This window comes from Gymnoscopelus microlampas, assembly GCF_963454915.1.
Source record: "Gymnoscopelus microlampas genome assembly, chromosome: 6".
NCBI classification, from domain to species: domain Eukaryota; kingdom Metazoa; phylum Chordata; class Actinopteri; order Myctophiformes; family Myctophidae; genus Gymnoscopelus; species Gymnoscopelus microlampas.
In genome coordinates, this window is record NC_139943.1 from 27,025,148 (window position 1) to 27,047,909 (window position 22,762).

General features: G+C 42.2%; 1 protein-coding gene across 2 annotated transcripts in view; it reads right to left on the bottom strand.

Moving 5' to 3' along the window:
- Nucleotides 1-18,610, bottom strand: part of zfpm1 (zinc finger protein, FOG family member 1) — a 93,268-nt gene extending 74,658 nt beyond the window's left edge. For both annotated transcript variants that reach the window (XR_014601019.1, XM_084060328.1), the window contains exon 1: nt 18,172-18,610. Coding sequence is in view for 1 of the 2 variants with exons in the window: in XM_084060328.1 (XP_083916454.1) it covers nt 18,172-18,211 (40 nt within the window). In the remaining variant the exon portion in view is untranslated. The remainder of the gene's footprint in view (nt 1-18,171) is intronic.
- Between the last annotated feature and the right edge of the window lie 4,152 nt (nt 18,611-22,762).

Consider the following 22,762-nt stretch of genomic DNA (forward strand, 5'->3'; position numbering starts at 1 on the left):
CGTTTCCGGTTGCTTTTCGGGTCTTGAAGTTCCAAGATGGTGTATTTGAATTTGCCGAAAAAGTGGCTTCAAAACAGGTCTGTAGAAACCAATGGGGCTTCCTTTGTCCATAGTTTTTTACAGTCTATGGGCCAGACAGAGTATAAATTCCTGTTATAAAAGTTGTTTCTATAGAAAGATTATCAACTCTTGGATAATAGTATATACTTGTGTATATGTATGTATAAAGCTCTCCTTTCAGTCACTCTTAACTATACATGTACACTAGGTTTGGGACGATATGGGTACCTCACGATACGATATATATCACGATATTAGGCCCACGATAACAATATATATCACGATATTCGACAAGATTTGATATATTGCGATATCACGATATTCGTTATATATTGCAAGAAATTTCACCAACGATATATCACGATAGTCCTTGTATTCAATTCATAAACACATAAAATAGCACCAAACAGTTAAAAATCATTATTACACAAATACAGAGTTGGAAAAACAACGTATCACAAACTAAAAAAAATAAAAAATAATAATATATATATATATATATTTTTTTTTATATCGATTTAAAAAAAAAATAATATCGATTATTTATCGCTGGATAAAGTATCGCGATATATGGATATATCGTCCCACCCCTAATGTACACGCGGTTATACTTTAATGGCTAGGACAACTTGTAATTATGTCCTAATTCTTATTCTAAATATGTTTGGATTTGATGCCAGACCGATATATTGGTGTCATTTATTTTACTTTTTTGACGAAATAGGTATCAGCAATTATGCCGATACCATGCACTTTCAATCTTTTGCAGCTTGTAGAACTACAATACAAAGTTTTTTAATAGGGCTCAAGTGATTAAATAAAATAAAGTTCTATATACTGTAAAAACATCAGTAATTGGTGGGACAAATTTGGGATCAGAATTCGGCATCGAACCCACAAATCTGTCATTAGTCAGGCTATAATTTCTGATAAATTTCTAGGCTTGCTTTTGAGTCCAGTACTCAAGACATGCACATAGATACATAACAGCGACTGCACAGCTGAATTAGCAGATACACTCAACACTCAGTAATGAACAGCCACAAGGAAGGACACACCTCAAAATGCACGCATACACGCGCGTGCGTTGGTATTACTATACTTGGGACATCAAAACAGGACGGCACACACACACACACACTCAATAAGGAATCAAAAGTCATTGTATTTAAACACTTTCAACCTGGTGCCCCTATTTTAGGGCATGTCATTAGAGGTGAATATTTAAAAAATAAATATATATACAATTTTCAAAAGAAAAAATACCAGATGTACCAGCTCACAGCTTGTAGATCCACTATTGTCACTATTCGCCTTACAGCGGAGTATAGGGCTTACGTGGTTAAGCACACAGGAGCAATTAGCGATTCAGATGTAAAGTGGGGTCAAACGGCTGCCCTGCCTGTCTTCTGTTGGAACAGCACAGGACAGCTCCACGCCACAAACCAGCCAATCACAGGACCTCTTCCTACCACCATCGTCGATGGAAGCGTAGACCTGTTTTTGCGGCAGGACAGACCTGTCCACTGTTGGTTTGTGTCTCTCTATTAGCGACAGATTGAGGTCTGAGCTTATCTGTGCCCACCAGCGTGTGCCAGTGAGTGTGAGAGAGAGAGAGAGAGAGAGAGAGAGAGAGAGAGAGAGAGAGAGAGAGAGAGAGAGAGAGAGAGAGAGAGAGAGAGAGAGAGAGAGAGAGAGAGAGAGAGAGAGTGAGAGTGAGAGTGAGAGAGAGAGAGAGAGAGAGAGAGAAATGAATTGGTGTCACTAGGGGCATAAAGAGTTAAATGAGGTCTAATCTGCTAATGGTGAAAGCAGCAGCAATTTACTGTATCAACTCTCAGCCACCACACAATACAAAACCTTTACAACAACAAAAACAAATATTATAAAAACACTCGCTGTGCAACAAAAAAAACAAAAAAAGGACGTCTCCATGTATTGGTCTTAATTTTCGGCGTCAACATTTTATCAGCCAAGCCCCATGAATAATCCGCACAGTAATTTCTTTCTTTCTCCCTTTTTGTTCCTGGCATTTTGGTGGAGCGAGATAAGGGCTAAAAAACAACAGAAGGGCTAGGAGAGTGAAAAAGAGAGATAGATAACATTGATATCAACTCCTACACAACACAGTCATTCTCTTATCTAGGCTTTTTATCAGTTTCGTTTTTTTTTTTTCAGTCTCTCTCTCTCGTTCTCTTTCTTTGCCTTCCACTCCCCACTCTTTGTGGCCTAACTGAAAAAGGACCACTGCCCTTAAAAGTGAAGTCAGGTTTTTGTATCAAATTAACCTTATGTTGGTTTTTCACAGCCTCTGCTCATGTGAATTCTACAGCAGGAGTGCTTGGGAGTGGTGTTGAAATGGGGGAAGCGGTCACATAAAAAGCAAAGGGGAGTACGGGTTAAAGAACATAGTTGATCTAAGGAGGTGGAGGGAGGGCTGCTGCTTATTAGCAAAGGCACAGGAGGCAGTTGGACAGAGATGTTGTGTGGTACAAACCAGGGAGAGACAAATGCACACACTCACATCCGCATGCATGCACATAACGTGTACGTCGTACAGACACGAATGCACACACGCGCTCACACACACACACACTCACACAAACACACACACAATGTGTGTCCCAGCCTACACAACGCAGCCATGTTTCTGAGAAGAGGAAAAAGTATTTCACACAGACTTATCATTTCTCTCTCTCTGACAGAAAGAAAACCTCTCTTGGTCTAATCTATCAAGGTCAGCTAGTGTGGCCCAGACAAACACCATGCTGTTCCATACCGCTGTGCTCACAACTGCAAAAAAAGGCTCTGCCTGATTGTCTGGCGGTCATTTATAGCTACCTGTTAATTCCCTTGTCTGTCTGTCTGTCTGTCTGTCTGTCTGTCTGTCTGTCTGTCTGGCAGGCTGTCACTGACTGAGAGACAAGTGTGACTTTTCACATTATATGGCCCTGGGCTCAGTTGCAGTCTACGCGCCGTCAGAGCACTGGGCTACTGGGAAATTTACTAATTTTGATATTAGCTCATGGCTAGGAAGCCTTGCACAGCTAATTCTGGTGCTTAACCCTGTGCTGTCCTGGTGTCACAACGTTTTGCTAAGTAAAAGCTACAGAATCTTAGCCTGAGTTACAAATGTGAAATGTAAATAGCTATGAACACATTAAGGAGTAGGCCGGTGTAGCACCACTGTCCAACACAGTGCCTAAACATGTCCACTTTCAGATCTACTCATCTGTCTACAATGGTGATAAGAGCCGAGGTTCAGTTTGTAATTTACGTCTTCTCTGGAGAAACACTGACCTCCTGCTCTCAGCTTAGAATGTCATCCTAATGTGTGACTATAAAGTATGTGAGATCATGGATTGAATCTAAAGTAAGCTGGACTCAACCTACAAACCGTTGAATATACAGTTATGACTACTGTTGCTAATACTGCAGTGCATGGCACATGATTTTAAAGAGAACGCTGTGCATTCAGAGCAGGTGAAAGCTGACACAAACTGCATAACATACATAGAGCAAAAAACAGGAAGTATGAAATCACCACCACCACCACCACCACCACCACCACCACCATCATCATCATCATCATGCAGGATCCAGGAAGAGGAGTCACGGAGGGGAATTTCTTATGGAAAAAAAGGGAAGGAAGGAGGAAGAGAGAACAGAGGGGAAACTGGAGAGGCATGTTGGAAATCGGAAAGTGTGGATCAAACGGCTAGAACGTAAAGAAGAGCGAGAAGGGGCAGAGAGAGCAGTAAAGGAGGAGGACAGGGGTTCAGTTGGACAGACGGAGAGCTGGAGAGCAAAAGATAAGAGGAGGGAGATAGAGAGAGTGGGGGATAAAAAAGCAAATGGGTTAGAGGATTTGGATGCAGGGAGCATATCCATCAGGGATCTTTCCTGGTATCAAACTGGAGCGATCAGTGATAAAAAGTCAACCTGGAAAAGGCTGTAACTGCATTGGGGAGTTCACTAGACGGCAAATAGGCATGTCTGCCCTGTCGGCCTCTCTCTACTTCCCATCTGTTTCTCTCCCTCTCTCTAAATCTTTCTCTCTCTCTCTCTGCTATCCCAGTCCCCCCCCCCCCCCCCTCTCTCTATGTCCCATTTATTTTTCTGTCTCTCTCTCTCTCTCTCTCTCTCTCTCTCTCAACTTTCTCTCTCTCTCACACTCTCTCTTCCAGTCCCGACTGTTCCAACAACCTCTTCATCACGCTTTGAGAAGCCAATACCACAAGTATTGTTTACTTTCTGGGTACTTAACAACACACTGGTTAACTCCAATGATCATGCTGGTGTGTAAACAATAGTGCAGACACAACACAGCGGGAAAAATGAACCGAAATCTAAATGCACATTGTTTTATTGTAAATGCCCAGCGTCTTTACACTGCATGCAATATGTGCAAATATTATACAGTTCTACACCCCACCATAGTCTAGCCTCCTCATATACCACTGTACCACAGAATACTCTCGTTCTCTCAATTCCTATCTCTTCTCCCGTGCCTCATCTCTCTCCTTCTTTCTGCAGACCTCCCCCCTCCCACTCCTCACTCCCTCTCCAAAAGCCCTACAAAGAAAGAGAAATTAAAAGAGAGGTTTTTCTCCCTGGTGCACCCCACCCTTTCTAGATAGAAGGACAGGGAGGGGGGAGAGAGAGAGAGAGAGAGAGAGAGAGAGAGAGAGAGAGAGAGAGAGAGAGAGAGAAAGGGGCAGGGGGCACATAGAGAGGGAGGGGTAAGAGTGAAAAGAGAGAGAGAAAGAATTAGAAAAAAAAACATAATTTATCTGTGTATTATCAAGAAAGGCAGACACTTTAATCAGTCAGCTATGAAGTCAGTATTTCCATTCTTATCTGTCGCAGGAGTGGAAATGGAGAGGAGATAGCGTTCTGGGAGCCCATCGGTGGGCAGGAATGATAATGGGGGAGAGAGGGCTGGCTATTGGACCGCTGTGTCAGCGCTATCTGCACCCATTATCAACAGCCTTATCGGCCCTGCCATCAGCCTCGCTGTAATGGGGCCAGTTCAACTTTCCACATTATCATACCGCCAAGACCTGGTTCACCGAGGCTAGGGGTCTGGCTGGAGACACAGGCAGAGAGAGACAGAGAGAAAGAAAGAGGGGTGGGGGGGGGGGGGGGGGGGGTAGATAGAATGAAAGAGGGGGTGATAGAGAAATGTGGGGGTGGGGGGTTTGCAGAGAATGAGGGACAGAGATAGAGAGAGAGGGTTGTGAGTAGGCAGGCAAGAACGGGAGAGCAATGAGAGCAGATAGTTCCCCTCAAAAAAGAGAAAGGGTGGGAGAGTTGGAAGAAAACACAGATAGGATGAATTGAGGGAATAGGTTGTGCGATGGGGTGGGCCGATGGCAAGGTCCAGAAATCATAATAAATAAAAGCTTTATTATTCAGCTCTGTATCGGCGTGACATTGTGTTATGTTCTGTTGTTATGTCTACACATTAGAGAAGTGTTTACTGTCTGACTTCCTGTTGTGCTGTACAGTGAGTTATATTAGCAGCAACTGAGAAGGAATCACACGCCTCAGAAACAAATAATGCTATGGCAGCTCTCCATTAATCTGAAAGATTATTCTACGTACCAGGAAAGCCTTATCTGTACCTCTATCGGGAGAGAGATACAGTAAAAAATAAAAAGGGGAATAAGCAAGAACATTTTTAATGACAAAATGTTTCCGCAACCGAAAATTGTAAAAACCTAAAAAAAAGGAAAAAAAGAGAGTAGATCATTCCACCCTGAAAAAAGTCTCATATTGTTCCTGACTTTTGCCCATTCATCATATTGTGTGTGTTATATATACGCGCTTACTCTGCCTGGGTGAGGTAAATAAAACAATGTAAAAAGGACATTTATTGAGTGCTGGCTGTCTTCTTCTTCTCATGTTGAGCCGTGCACCTTGAGGCGATTATTTTATTCGGACTGTTGCGGGCATTGTATTCTCTTTTCTCTCAGCTATACATATACCATGCATTGTCATGGCATGCTATTTCATGCAAACCAACAGTAACAGACTGTTCAGAATTCCATATCCTACAGACAGGATAGCAAAATGATAGATACCGTATCGGGTATAGAGGTACAGTATACAGTAGTATACCTGAATATTATCTGGCCCAATAGGCTCTATGCACAGCCTTCCTTACTTCCTTTACAGGTGTTACCAATGATTCTAATGAAGGCTCTGTTCCATTTAGTGTAGCACAGTGGTTCTCACACTTTTAAATTTCAAGGACCCCCATAACTCTGAGAGTGTACAAATGGAACCGGGTCCATTTGGTTCCATTTGTACAGTACACTCTCAGAGTTACACCCCCTCAAGGAACCATGAGGGTCCCTGGACCACACTTTGAGACCCACTAGTATTTCTAGTGAGCCAACATGCACAATATCAGCACCCTGCCTCTGTTTGACCAGAATGGAACAGAGCCTTCATTAGTATCATTGGTAACACCTGTGAAGGAAGTAAGAAGAGGCCCAATTTCTCTCCAAAATGGCTGCTGTGCATAGAGCCTATTCTTCCAAATAGCCTTATCCATTCATGTGGGAATATGTAGTGTGTTGGGGTGGCCTGAGGGCCAAGGTCCCTCCAGAACTCACAATAAATAAAAAACTATTCAGTTCAGTATCAGTGTGACATTGCCATTGACACTATACGCACGCAGGGATTTGCGTAATTTATAGTTAGATGTTATGTCTACACATTGAAGGAGTGTTCACTCTCGAACTTCCTGCTGTGCCTTACAGTGAGTTAGCTAGCTATATTAGCGGTGGCTGAGAACCAATGACACGCATCAGAAACAAATAATGCTATGGCAGCTCTCCATTAATCTGAAAGATTATTCTACGTATCAGGAAAGCCTTATCTGCACCTCTATCGAGAGAGAGAGAGAGAGAGAGAGAGAGAGAGAGCGATAGAGGGACCGAAAAGGGGAATAAGTAAGAAAAGATTAAACATTGGGTCGAAATATTTTTTCCCAATCTTATATTGTTAGATGGAATAATGTTGGTTTAGTTTCCATCAGAGGTGACATCATCCCACCCAGCCAAAAGTCTCATATTGTCATTGACTGTCACAGACACAGGATACCAAAGTGAGAGATACTTTTCTATCAGGTATAGAGGTAAATACAGAGGTAAACGATAAAGAGACAATTCTCTGGCCCAATTCTTACTAATAACCGAACCCATTCATGTTATATCAAAAACATATTTATTGTACATCCTCACATTCTAATAATACATTGAATTACAGCACAGTATGTCTCAGTATGATATGGTTGACATCCTGATAAATCCAATGCACATCTGACCCTGACAGGCTGGGGTTTCCCATCCACTGACTATGACCGGTGTTGCCATGTCTGCTTATTATAAGCAACTTTGGGTTTGTTTTTCTGTAAAGCTGCTTCTAAATATTGGTAGTTGTGGGTTGCCTTTTTTTGGGCTTGTTTCTAAAGTGTAGTTGCTTATTTAGGCTTGTTTTTCATATTTAAACCACTGGTTCCAAAACATTTTCAAATCAAGGACCCCCAAATTAATATATATTTGTCCACGGACCCCACCCCCATCTGAAAATATTTTGTTCTGTATGAATACAGTCAATGGCCACTGTTTCCTGGCCCACCCTGAATGTCAACGATAGGATTTTGTGATCCATATTAAATCAAAGTCCATCTGCCACAAAAAGAATGCATCTTTCCACTTGTGGCATAGACCTGCAGTATAAATAGGTGCACTATAAATGTAAGACAACGACCCCCACCCACCTACACAACAGTTTGAGTGGCAGGTCACTAATCAGTCAGGGAGCACACATGGTTTACACAAGCACAAAGCAAACCAGAGACCTGGATCAGTGGAACACAACTGGCCCACATGACTCATACAGTACACAAGTATGAGATGATAGAGACAGAGAGAGGGGGGGTAAGAGAGTGAGTGAGTGAGTGAGTGAGTGAGTGAGTGAGTGAGTGAGGGGGTGAGAGAGTGAGTGAGTGAGTGAGTGTGAGAGAGAGAGAGAGAGGGAGCCTGGACTACAATGTAGCCACTTACTGTACTCTGTATCAGTGGTTAGATGTAAATGTTTACAATCAATCAAACTACTCAATATATTATCCCAGAGAAAGTATTTCTCTGCGTTTTGCTTGTGCACACTCACATGACTCCTTGATAAACATCCTCTAATAATGTCTGTTCATGTCCATGATGATTCTCAACATACTCTTAACAAGGAAAAGTCTTGTTTTTATAAGACAGTGCGTACGTGCGTGCATGCGTGCGTGTGTGCGTGCGTGAGTTTTAGAGACAGACAGACGGACGGACGGACAGACAGACAGACGGAGGGACAGAAAGAGAGAGAGAGAGAGATAGTGAGAGAGGAGCCGCTGGTCTAGACCTCCTCTGTTAAGGTGTCTCCCTTGAGACTCCTCCAGCATCTCCTCTTTCTGGCCCCCCTTTGTCTCTGACGCCCAGCCGTGCTCCTTATCGCCTCCTCTCCTCCTGCTCGCGCTCCCTCTCTCCTCTGCTTCTCCTGCTCTCCGTTCCCCCTGGTTCTCGCCTCTTTTCTTACCCGTGCCCCTTGCTCTCCTCGCCCGTTCCCTCATGGCTGTTTTAGGTTCTCAAGACACGTGTCTGAAGAAAAAGAACCGATTCTCCAAAACAGAGAACTTTTGTTTTTTTTTACCATTTGTGAATCCGTTCTTTAAGTCGGTCAACAGGATGCGGTAAAGGTATTAATAGTCACAAGACACGTGTCTGACACCTATTATCTTCTATCCTCTCTACTGCCTTTGATCTCCTTGAACTCATCACATCACTTGTGTTTCAATTTTATATATTGATAGGTCACGGTATGAGTTTTGTATGCATGTATGAAATGTACTATATTAAATTAGTGTACCTGTGGGTACATGCAGCTGAGACAATGGCACTGAGTTAAGCTGATCTCAGAAATTAAACTCATTCCTCTATTACATTCTTTGACCCAATGTGGAATGGAAATGCATTCGTAAATTGGGCCTGTGTGTGTGTGTGTGTGTGTGTGTGTGTGTTTGTGTGTGTGTCGCCCCTTCTTGTGGCAGTAAAAGCAGGTCAGGTGGTGATGTTTGCCCAGGTTGCTTTAACATCCCAGAACGCAGCGCTCAGCACAGTAGGAGCAAATGGTCTGTCTTATCACTGCTGCTGGGGGGGCCTTGTCATAACACTGGCTGTCACACACACACACACACACACACACACACACACACACACACACACACACACACACACACACACACACACACACACACACACACACACACACACACACACACACACACACACACACACACACACACACACACACACACACACACACACACACACCTTCGAGTGGCCAGAATCATTCTGACCAGGGATCACAACCATGTGACCAACATCACTGCCAGACACTGAAGTAGTAATCACAGCTACAGCTGGGAAACATGGATAAAATCAAATATCACAATAAAATGGACTAAATATTCGATATCAATATTGAGACAATATTTGAAGTATGACTATTGGTGCTTCGATAAAATATTTACACAATGACATCGTTTTATAAATAATCATCAGTAATGCCCATATAATAACTGAATCAATTAATAGAACCGCTAGAATAGGCAGGTAAATTCATGGAATTACATGTTTTTAATGCCGCCTTAAAAACAAAGAAAAGACACTTATGCCATCACCAACCATTATGATATCCAACCTCCCAGACATCTAGACTCATATCACATTATTGATATAATATTGATATATTGCTTGGCATTCTCACAGCCACACCATGGTGGACTTGACAAGTCCACCCAATATTATATAAATATGACTTCCATTTGTTCAATAAGGTCGATATTGACATATCTGGTGCCACTTAGGGTCACAATAATTCAGTGACAGTGTATTAAAACATTCTTAATATTCAGAAGACAGTGACACATTATTTAGATTGTATCAAAGCGCCCAGTCAATCTAAATGAAAATTCCAAATATGGCTGGCAAAGCAGACAGATTATTTCGGACTTGATTTTCTGCTCAAACAATTTCATCATCGAGCTACTAGGTCACTGCTATATCAGGACACTGACGCCTATGCACAATGACACAAGATGTATCTGTTGTTTTCTTATTACTTTCTGATTTTGTTCTATGACTCATACCTCACATAATGCGACCAGCAGTGGTGGACAAAGCACTCAACCTCAGTCAATCAAAGTATAGAATCGACTAGTCTTCAAGTCTAGATTGCCTCCTGGTCAAATATTACTAGTGACTAACTAGTGAATGTTGTCAAATTTGTACTCGAGTTAAAGTACTGGAACTACTGCTTTTAAAAATACTTAAGTATTCAAAAGTGCATGCTTTTAAAAAATACTTAAGTAATGAAAAGTACAAATTACAAAGAACATTTTCTTTTTAATATCAATACATTGCTGTATTGAAATTGTGTCATATTCAAAAATAAATGTCCAATAACTTTTTTTAAACAAATATAGCAATAATAGTGAAAATAGCTACTATATTTGAAATACGGCTTAAGTGGTTAATTCATAATGTACTTTTTCCATTCCTAGAAATGTAGTTAGGTCAAAAGTACAATATTTGTCTTTCAAATGTAGTGGAACTCAAATGATTTATGTAATACAGTACTGAAATAAATGTAGGCTACTCCAACCGTTACTGTCCACCACTGGTGACCAGTACTATAGTAGTATATTCTCTGTGTGTTTAATAAACTTCAGAACTTGTCGGGTGATACTGCCAGGTGTTGTCTTGTTCTCAAAGCTTGCCACTCAACTGAATCATCACCTACCACCGTTAGTTGTGGTTCTCAACCTTTTCAGGCCGTGACCCCCCACAATAATCATATTTGAGCCCCCCCACCCCCCCACCCTGACGAGCACTTGGAATGTAGGAGTTGAGGCATTCACAGATAAAAATTGTGAAAATAGCAGATCTACAGCTCACAACGCCAGCTCGCATTGCGAGGCGTTGTGAGCTGAGGTTGTGAGCTTGTAGATCAATTTTCACAATTATTGCCTCTTTCTTATATTATTTAACAACTTGGCCAATGTTGAACCAGTTTTTAATAGTATAGTTTGTTGATTACTTTTGATGCAGTAATGGTCTTTTTCTTCTTCATTTTTTTAGGTATTAAGAAGGTCTTAAAAGTCCTTAAATTGTCACTTCACCGTCATCTGGGGACCTCCCCAAAATCATGTGGGGACCCCCCTGAGTTAGAGGACGAATTTTAGGATTACATCGAGGGTCTACTAAATTCACAACAGGAATGCATATGAGACATTATAAAGTACACTGTTCATCAGACATATATGCATTTGTACATAACATAGAAAACACTTAACAGCAATAGCCTACTATGCAGTGCACCAATGTGAAGCATCAGCACAGCAGCTGTTGTGTGTTTGAGAGGAGGGCCTGGTGGTTACCTTGGTTACTCAGGTAACCATCCACCTGCAGCATAAGACAGCACCATCCACCTGCAGCATAAGACAGCATGTTAGCTGCCATACGCAATGCAAGGCCACAAAGACTTCACTCCAAAGCACACGGCAGCTAAAGCAAATAGTCTGGATGTAAATGAAGCTACTGTTTGAAGGTATAATGTTTTCCCTTCCTTGCTATGTACTTCTCACAACAGAGGTCAAAGGTGAAACCGTTTACAACAGCCGCTGAGTCCAGGAACCATAATTCACATAAGGCTGTCCCCTGGGTAAATAGCAGGAAAGGGTAATAACTCATCCACACACCAAACAGAACGGCGTTTCCTCTGTAACCCTGCCAACTTCCCCCCTAGTGTACAGACTGCGCACTCACTCACTCCATCAACACTGCTCTAATAGAAACACACAAACACAACTGTGTTATAGTGCACAATAGCACATGTAGCGCCGTGTGTGTATGTGCACACACACACGCAACACATTGTCGCTGTCAGGCAGAAACCTTGTATGTCCCAAACCGTTAAACTTTTCAGGAAATGGAAAGACGAACCTGAGTTTGAATGGATCCAATGTAGTTATTATTTAGTCACAAGCTCTTGTTAATACTTTTCGTTTTCATTGGATATATAATATAATATTCATAAAACCCACAGACAGACTTAACCACTTTCAACTTTGTGTCCTCATTTTGTCCTTATAATGTCATTATAGGTGAACATTTTCAAAACGTTTATACATATTTCCAAATCAACACAACACGTCACCTTGCAATGTTGTGACACTGTCATACAGTGAAGTACAAAATAGGGTATTCATTTATGAAACAAAAACATAAAAAGATGAAATATGGAGATACAAGCTTCCTGTCCGACAGCGACGATATACAACTTTACTGGTAGGAAGTTCACAGTTAAAGTCCCTACATCTAACGGCAATTCCCTGAATTATCTATTGCTGTGTGTGTGTGTGTGTGTGTGTGTGTGTGTGTGTGTGTGTCTACAGTCAGTCATGCAGTTGTTCTCAAACCAAGCAATCTGATTGTGAACATGAGATTTGCTGGCGTCCAAACCCCAATCAGTCACCATCTAGCTAGTTTAATATCTGTCAGTAGCATCAACGTAGCTACAGTCAAGCTGCTGATGCTGCTACTTCTCTCTCTCTCTCTCTCTCTCTCTCTCTCTCTCTCTCTCTGTCTCTTCAAGCAGCATTACTTACAGTATGCGCTTCCATTTTCATGCTTCAGAAGAAAAAAAAACATTCCGAAGATAATCATCAACGAACACAAAAATTTCCCTGCATCTCAAGGCTATCTTACATGAAATCTTGAATGAGTAATATGTGGTATTAGTTTTAATTAAATTAATCAATGACAATGCCTGTTAGAGAATGGGGGGTAAGGGTGGGGGGGCAGAAAAAGAGAGCAAAAAGGAGAGACGGGGCTGAATTAGAGAGAGAGAGAGAGAGAGAGAGAGAGAGAGAGAGAGAGAGAGAGAGAGAGAGAGAGAGAGAGAGAGAGGTAGAGAGAGAGAGGGGGGAGAGGCAGAAAGAGATACGATGGAGCGAGAAAGATTGAGAGAGAAAGAAATGCATTCACACCTATCATCTAATTATACAACAACATTAATCCCATTAGGGGTGGAACTGATTGCAGGGTCCAGGCGTTGCTGTTCTTGCCTTGGCTTGTTGTTATTGCAGTGGAGCCTCAGCTCCTGCCTGCTCCGGCCTGATAACAACTCTAATCACACTTGGCGATCTCTATCTCCACCGGAGATCAGGCCCCGGGGCTTATCGGAAGTTCACATCAAGCTAAAAGCAGAACAAAGACGAAAAAAACACACACACAAGAGAAAGCCACCAAGGCGCAGCATGAGTCTGTGTGTGTGTGTGTGTGTGTGTGTGTGTGTGTGTGTGTGTGTGTGTGTGTGTGTGTGTGTGTGTGTGTGTGTGTGTGTGTGTGTCTGTCCTTGGAAAGTTAATCTCTCAACTGTGTGTCTATAAAACAGTCACATGACCCAAGCCTTGTCAGACCACCACAAAAAACACCCCAAAAAAAAGCAAAATGTTCCATTCCCCAAACCATACCACACACGTCTAGGTTCTATCAAAAAACAGTAGAGCCTAATAACAACCACTTCTTTGCCATGGCTTAATGAAGTTTTCAGGACTGGCTGTTGCACATAGAGAAGAGACGAGGTCAATGTGGCAATTTCCTCGTCTGGACTCCCCAGACGTCATGGTTTGCTTTAACCGTGGGAGGCAGCGCATTATTCATGCTGACCTCTGAGCCCTCTCAGTGATGTCATAGGGACCACAGCAACACATGCACGCACATCCAGTACACACACACACACACACACACACACACACACACACACACACACACACACACACACACACACACACACACACACACACACACACACACACACACACGTCACACACACACACACACACACACACACACACACACACACACACACACACACACACACACACACACACACACACACACACACACAATCAGCAGTGTGAATCTTGCAGGCTGTTATCTATCTACCATCAGCAGGCCTCCTTATCAACCTCAAACATCTTACTGAGGGGTGGGTGAGGCAGGAGAGCTGGTTCAACTGCTTTTTAAAAACAGCCACAATACATTCATCTACACATTCTGTATTCCAGACCTTTCCCCCCCCCCCCTCTCTCTCTCTCTCTCTCTCTCTCTCTCTCTCTCTTTTCTCCTCATCCTTATCAGTCCTGCCATCCCCCCTTTTCTGCTCTTATCTTCCTCATCCACTCTTTTTTCATTTGAAATTATCTAAGGATACACCCCCAGCCAGCTCTAAACAAAAAACAACAACAAGGATGGGAGTGATAATATGACAGAGATGAGACTATGGCATGTCACCAGCAACCAGATGTAATTATAATGCATGCTCCACACTCATCTCTTATCCCATCTCGCTCTCGCTCTCTCTCTCTCTCTCTCTTTCCGAGATATCAGCGGAGCGATCGCTGCCCTGCTTATCCCGTCTCCCATCTCAACCGCCAAAATATAAGCCCAGGGATCCAGCCCCACTGGGCCGCCTGCCTGCTTGCCTCTTATCTCCCCATCAAGGAGAGGAGCCTTATCAGGCTGAGAGATCTCCAACCGTTGGGGGAGGATGACGCACAAAGAGACACAGACAAATATCTATCTGCTACACAGTCCCTTCTCCTCTCTTTGGGCCTCCAAAAAGCCTGGCCAAATCCACTGCTGGCTAAAATGGGGGGAAAAAGATGTTACGACTACATTGTTAGTGTACCACTGTGCTACAGATCAGGGTTGTCTTGTCTTGTATCGGTAATACAACTCCACACCAACCAGGTTATAACATAACAGTGTTAATATTATCGATGTCACACCAAAGGAATATCCAGCACTCTTAAAGGGATATTTCACTTTCAAAAAAACTTTAGGTCATTTTATCGTCTACTCCGACCGTTCTTAAGTTGCTTGATTCAGTATTTAGATATTTGATATTCATTTTATCAGACACGCCCCCTTCTTTATACAAACCCATTATAACTTCAAACTCCAATTTTAGCATGTTAGATTCATCAAAAACACCCGTCCTTGGTTCTGGTTACTCACCCTGCCTTCCTAATACGCGAGGGGGCCGTGTTTTTTTGATAACTTTTTTCATTTATTTTTAATATTTTTTCCTGAAAATGAAAAGAATTTAATACAATAAAAAAATGTTTTAAAAAAATGAAAAAAGTTATCGAAAAAACACGGCCCCCTCACGTATTAGGAGAGCAGGGTGAGTCACCAGAACCAAGGATGGGTGTTTTTGATGAATCTATCATGTTAAAAATGAGAGTTTGAAGTTATAATGGGTTTGTATAGGAAGGGGGAGTGTCTGATAAAATGAATATCAAATATCTAAATACTGAATCAAGCAACTTAAAAACTGTCTGGGGGGCTCACAAAAGCCTGAGTAGACGATAAAATGACCCAAAGTATTTTTGAAAGAGAAATATCCCTTTAAGTATTTGGGTCTTCAACAGAGCTATTACCAAAACAACATTAGCAATGTAGCCCCCCACCACCACCTATTCAAAGTCCTTATCACTCTTCACTCTCTGCTATCAAAATGTCTGCCAAGGCACAAGAGAATCATGAGGCTGGGAGACTGACTGGCCTCAACCATGGCAAGGGGCTACCCACATAGAAAAGCATAGTGGACTAGAAGCACTGATAAAGAAGACCATGACACCCCTGAGAGAGAGACTGACATCAACACACACACACACACACACACACACACACACACACACACACACACACACACACACACACACACACACACACACACACACACACACACACACACACACACACACACACACACACACACACACACACACACACACCCCTAGCTTATGGTGTATGTCAAGGTTTATCAGTCCAGGGGTCTGGAATTCATCTACTGCTGGGTTTAGGTTCTTGCTGGGAGTTCAGAACTGATAGATCTCTTTATGGAAACAGATGTATAAAAAGGGGAAGTGAAAGACTTTATGGGCTCCATTCAGTACAACAATACAACAGCAGCATAGGATGTTAAACTTTAATTTGTGGTAAATCCTGCGTAGAAGTTGTGTAGGACGGTTCAGTACATGACCCATGACTAACTACCTTATTTACATCAGGAAATTCATAATCGGAGCGTGCATAATAAGACCACCTCACTGAACAGCCCAATAGCTCACTAGTTACTGGCAAGGTGAATTCAGAGTGCAGTGCGCCTTTTCTTGGAACCAGTCTCAAGCGCACTTTTACGCACAGCACACGCCTTAATGAACTTATCCGTTTTTCTTTCATTCTGCAAGCATCGTTGCACTATATGGTTCATATTTTGAGAAAGCTTTTCAACTCGACCTCCAAGATATTGCTGCTGTGTTTATCACAGAGAGGCATCTATCCCGGATGAAGAACTGAAACAGTGCCTGGCACCAGGACAAGACAACTTCTAAGCCAGGGGTCTTCAACAGGGGGTCCGGGACCCCTAAGGGGTCCTCAGAGTTACTACAGGGGGTCCGCCAAATCTTTGTGTGGTGGGGAACATTAGCCGAAAATGGCAGATCTACAAGCTCACAACGCCTTGCGTGTGAGCTATTTTCTGAGAGTAGGTGTAGAGGGAAAAAGAGCAGACCAAGTACAGAGCCAACGGTCAAGTTGACTAAATTTTGAGGGTTTAAAAGGTTAACTCTCTGAAAATACACATTAACATGAATCCAACTATCTATGAAATATATGAAAAAGTTTAATATGCACAATTTTATACACTATGTAGTGGGGGTCCCTGCTTCATCTCTCTCTCCGCTATGGGGTCCTTGGCCTGAAAAACGTTGAAGACCCCTGTTCAATAAGCAATGTTGTTGTGCCTATAGTTTCACAGAGAGCAAGAGGTGGGGATTGGTTAAAGTATTATTAATATTTTTTATCAACCCAAAGATCACTTGCTGATAAAACCTTCACACATTTTATAAACAGGAAGAACTCGTCAGGCATGAAGACCAGCCAAGCGCCAGACCAAGAGAAAAGCCTTTCAAACGGACGCCCTACGATGCATTATTGAGTTAAAAGGATAGATGAAAAAAAGATCCAATTGTAAGCTGCTATCAGCAGGCGAGATCAGCCAGGCGGTGCTATCTGACGCCCCATCTCTGGAAAGAGAACAGAAAAGCCTGGGGAAAATGCAACGCCAGCCTCGGTGCCACTGCTGCCTGCCTCAGACAGAAAACAAATAAAAAGATCCAATTTTAATCCTTATCTCGGCTGAGATCGGATCGCTGTTTTATCTATGTTCACATCGCTGCTTTTTTTTCTGTGAACAATGACGTTTCCACAACAGAACTAAACAAGAAACCATACGGTCAGAATTTAGATCTGCTCACTGCACTCCTATGGCCACAAAAAAAGCTGTCATAAATTAAAACTTATTTATTTTCTAAGTTCATTCAACCGCAGTCAAAATTATGAACTTGAACGTTGCTAAAGTGAACCCCTCTCTTTCATCACTTTTTTTCTTCCACGTTCAATATTTCTAAGAAAATACTGAATCTAAAAAATGAAGCAACATTTTTACTTTTACAAAAAAAAAAAAAATCGTTTCTAGATCTCTAGATCTCTAGATTTTACATCAAGACATAAGCAGCCTACCTTGTGGGGCTATAACCTAGGTTTTCGTGTAGGCTATCATTATAACAAGATCACATACAAGTGTTTAGAGAGAATCTAAATTGGTTTTTAACTTTATCATAGGATAGGGAACACAGTCTTACGAGTCCAAGATAAACTGCGGCGCCTTTCGCGCACAAAGCACAACAAACTAGTCAATTAGTCACGCACATTTATCATAACAGTAAAGCCTGATTTATACTTGGTTGCACGCTGGTGTTGCGTGCAGTAAACAGCAGATCTACAAGCTCACAAGGCTTCAAGAACGTGACGCGTTGTGAGCCTGTAGATCTGCTATTTACTGAGCCCGACACAGACACGAAACTAAGTATAAACGAGGCTTTGGAGTGTATCCATCATAAACTTAAGTTATTCTTACGCTTGATCTGCCGGGGTTTGCTCTGCTTTCTTCGGGACATGGTTTCCCTTCTGTTCCGCTGGCCCCGCTGGATCTACGGAGATCTTCTTCCCACGAAGGACTGACTACTAAACCTACTGCAACGCGGCGGTTCGATCTCCACCCGGAGATAATATCCGCATGACCCGCCTGCACTTTGATATCTTTGACACGACAGCTACCTGTGGCTAAGTTGAGTTACTTTTACTCTGTGACCTCCTTTTTCCCAGATGTGTGTCTCCTTCTCCTTTCCTTCCACGCCGCTCTGTGGTGGCTGGGTGCGCCGTACTGTCGCTCCTCTGACAGGACGGGAGCGTTGTGTCAGCTGTCACAATAAAACGCGTCCTCCTCAACAACAATAACATGAAACGTTGGCGATGCGGGGGTCAGGGGAATGCTGTTGGATTTCTGTGAAGTTTTCTCTTTCCCGGTCCGCCCCCTGTACACACACAGTGGGTAGGCAGTTTCAATGGAGCTCGGACGTAGTGAACTAACTGTGGCGCTACAGAGGAACCGACACGCCTCTGCAACGCCCCTTACGTCTAACGTAAGCAAACGCACACGTTTCCTATTGGTTTGTATGCATTACTATGTGAGGCAATGAATATGGATTATTCTGAATGTGTTTATAAATGACTAAGATTGACTTGTTTAAATCCACATCTCTCGTTCTTGATAATTGAAGTTTTGAGATAGGCTATTGTTACAATGTCATGTCCTGCAGTTTATGTATTAAAGGAGTAGTTCACCCAAAAACTGACTTATTTGCTATCACTTCACATACACAATTACGAAAATACAAGCCTTGAATTCATGGAGAATTTTCAATTGAATCTCCTACCGGAGACAAATGCGACAAAAACTAAAAAAAATCTCCATGAATTCAAGGCTTCATGGGATGAGTAATTGATAGAAAATAAATATTTTTTTGGGGTGAGCTATTCCTTTAAGTGTGTTTGCTGCTCTAGAATTTACAATTATTTCAATTATTATTGTAACTTTATTGTAATTATTTTAAACTAGCTTGTTTCACTTGAAGAAGTGTGTATAATATAGCAGGGGAAGTAAAATCGTGTCTTGGAAACTATTGATTTCTATCCTGATTTGCACTCAGCTGATATCTTTATACATAGGCCTATCACTATTTAAGAACAAATCTGTTTCAGAAATTGGTTGGCCTAGTTAACTTAACTAACTTAACTAACCTAACTTTAACGTTTCATTTTGATATAGGCATCTAAAGAATTTATATTGACATTAATTTCCCTCAAGTTTCCTTAGGCTATAGCTCTAGCCTACTAGCCTACTCCAGCGATATAAACCAGTAGCCAGTGGTTTTCAACCTGTGGGCCTGTAGGGACCCCCTGGCCTGGGGGTCCCGAGTCCCAACCCACAGGTTGAGAACCAATGGCCTAACCAATGGTCACAAGCTTGGTCCCCCGGCTATGAACATGCACTGTTAGGTGCTGCTGGTTTCTCACCAGTCAAATTCACTGGTGCCATCTAGTGGCCAACTCTTCAGCTCACAAAATCGTTCATGTGCTGTGTGTTTTGCACTTTTGTTGTAACGCACAGCAACAAAACGCATGCAATGCAATCCGTTGTGCAACTGCAATGTTGCATTTCACATTTTAGACATTTGGCTAATGCTCTTATCCTGAGTGCCACCAAAGCTTTAATTCCAAGATCGAACAAAAATGCACTTGACCATATAAGTACATGGCAGGCATTATAATCACAGTGCACTGTAGTGCAATATTTCTGTAGGCTGAATCCAAGAGGGATAATGCAATGATAGGCCTAATACAAGAGTCATACAGGACAAGCATTAAAATAGAAGAGAGAAAAGAACAAGAGCTCCAGGTTTTTCTTCTTCCTTTTTCATTAAAATCAGGACATGGGCATATTAGTGTGAGTGGCGAGGTCGGAGAGGGAAGATGTGAGCAAGAGGATCTGACTCTGGGGGAGACGAGAACTTGAGGTACAGTACTTCAGCTTACAAAGGAAGATAAGGAGTGACTCTGCAGTTCTGACTGCAGTGTCAAGGTCATACTGTCATTGAGGTGGCAGAATGGATAAGAGTGATGGAGTGATGTCCAGGTGCTCACAGGGGGGAGGTACTGAAGAGCTAACAGTAGCAGTGGCAGAGCACAAGCTGGAGTGCAGAGTTGGCTTTAGCGTAGAGCAGGGGATCCCAACCTTTTTTTGCTCAAGACCCCAAAATAGCCGATCTACAAGCTCACAATTCGTCACATCGCAATAGATCTGCTATTTTGTACTATTTTTGAAAATGTCTTTCTTTTTTATTTCAGAAAATCTTTGAAAAAGTTTACAAAAAAGTGCATTTTATTATCTTTTCTTTGAAATGTTAAAAATAAGGGATATCTAGTTGTGACCCATAAAAACGGGTCCACGAGACAAAATGGGTCACGGCCCTATGTTTGGGAAACACTGGTGTAGAGAGGTTTCACATCTTTGGAGATCCATGTCTTTCAGTCTCTTTCTCATAGATTTTGTGAAGCCATGCTCGCTTGACAAAATTTAATGAAGCAACCCCCTGCAAAGAACTGATTACATTTCTTTGAACTGGGTCACTTCAATTAAATTCTTTGAATTTTTTGTCCTTTGGGGGCCCTTTTAATTGCTTTGTTTTTTGTCTCTTTCTATCCGTCTGTCCGACCAACACTTTGGTCCCAAACAAGATAAAGTATCTCAAAAACTACTGGCTGGATTGCCATGGAAGTTTCTGTGCACCTTTATGCGCCCCATCTTCTGGGTCACATGAATAAGTTGATTTTGGTGACCCAATAGCCTTTCTTCCGACACCACCCTTAGACCAAAACTATCAATTGCACACCAGATATCTCAAAAGCGAAGTGGCGGATTGCCATGAAACTTGCTGAACGCATTCATGCTCCCTAGACGATTAACCCTAACCATTTGAGTGACCCCCATGGCCTTTCCTCTTTAGTCATCCTCATGTCAATATGGCAACTTTGCAAGCATGATATCTAATAATCTAATAGGCAGGTTGTAGGGGAACCTTAGTAATGTTGGTGACTTTAGGGCTTTCTAGCGCCACACCTAAGACAAAAGTTCATAAATCTAGAGAGTGACACCTGCACCAAGGTCTTCTAGTGCTGATAATGTTGGTTCCATAACAACTGGAGTCACTCCAACTGACAGCCAGCTGTCCAGCTGTTTCTTTCCACTCTAGTGGAGTGGAAAGAAAAGAGGTGGCTTATGTCCAACAGGACTGTAAAGTAACCAAATTCTCAGGACGAAATACATTCATTCAATTTCCAATGTACAAGACAACTACCTAACTAACAAAACAACACAAAAAACAAGGCTATATGGAACCTGCCTCAACTCAACTAATTAAGCTCATCTCATCTCACAAATATCATTGGAAAGCTGTGAATATTGTGTGTGAGCGTTCCCACAGTTGTCCAATTTCCTCCACACTTGACAAAATATCACTCATGGGTCTGAACAGGCTACTATCCCCCTTTCAATTTGCTCACAATTTGTCCACTTTGCATAAACAGTCCATTATTGACCCAGCTTGTGGCCACTAGGGGCCCACCCTACTGCGTGCAAGTGCCATCTACTGCAGAGAGCACATGCCCCTATTCACATCCAACTACTGATAGAAACCATCCGTGGCCTCATTCACACATGGCATAGTTGGTGCATAACTGAAAAGGGTGGCAAAGCAAAGCGCTTCTTGCTTCTGATGCAGAAAGGTGTTTCAGTCAGGTTTGGTAGGAATGTGTTTTTGACTGCCACAGCCTGCAGATATCCACAAGGGTGGAAGCCCTTCCAGAAAAAGGTATATCCCATTCCATCTTCCTTTAGGGATCTCTCATCCAGGAGCCTCGTCTGGCTCAGGGCACTAATATAAAGTTGTATGTAGTTCAGCAGCAACTACAGTATATGAGGATTCTCTCGTTCCATGATCCCAGTTTCAATCATGCTTTTGTATTTTACTTGTTTCAGTATCTTCAGTATGATCAGCAATGAAAGCTTATGGCGTTCCCTGGAACACAACTATTACTACACACAAGTTCAACATACATAATATATTCTGTAAACAAGGTCAAACAAAGGGCTTGGTGTCATGCACATGTATGGAGGACTGCAGCGATGTAGCCCACTTTTGGAGGCAAGTTTATCTTACACACAAGGGCCGACTCTACAAACTAAACAAAGTTAACATTTGTTTAGGGCCCTGCAATCGGTTTGAAGCTCCCCCCACTATATGTATATTATATATATATATATATATATGTATATAAACTTTGTATGCACACTCCTTAGAGGCCAAGGAAAAACCTTTGCCCTGCATTTTTCACATCTGCCTTTTATAGCGCCACCAGGAGGCCGACTTATATAAAGCATATTTTTGGATATTACTCCTTCTGATTTTAGCAGATCGGTATGATCTCTATAGTCATGTGATCTGTTTGATGTTTCATATTCCATCCTGATTGGCGAATTCCGAACATTGCTGGCCCACAATAACTTATCTGACCTGGCGGAGACCTGTGCTCCGAGGAGCACTTTTTCT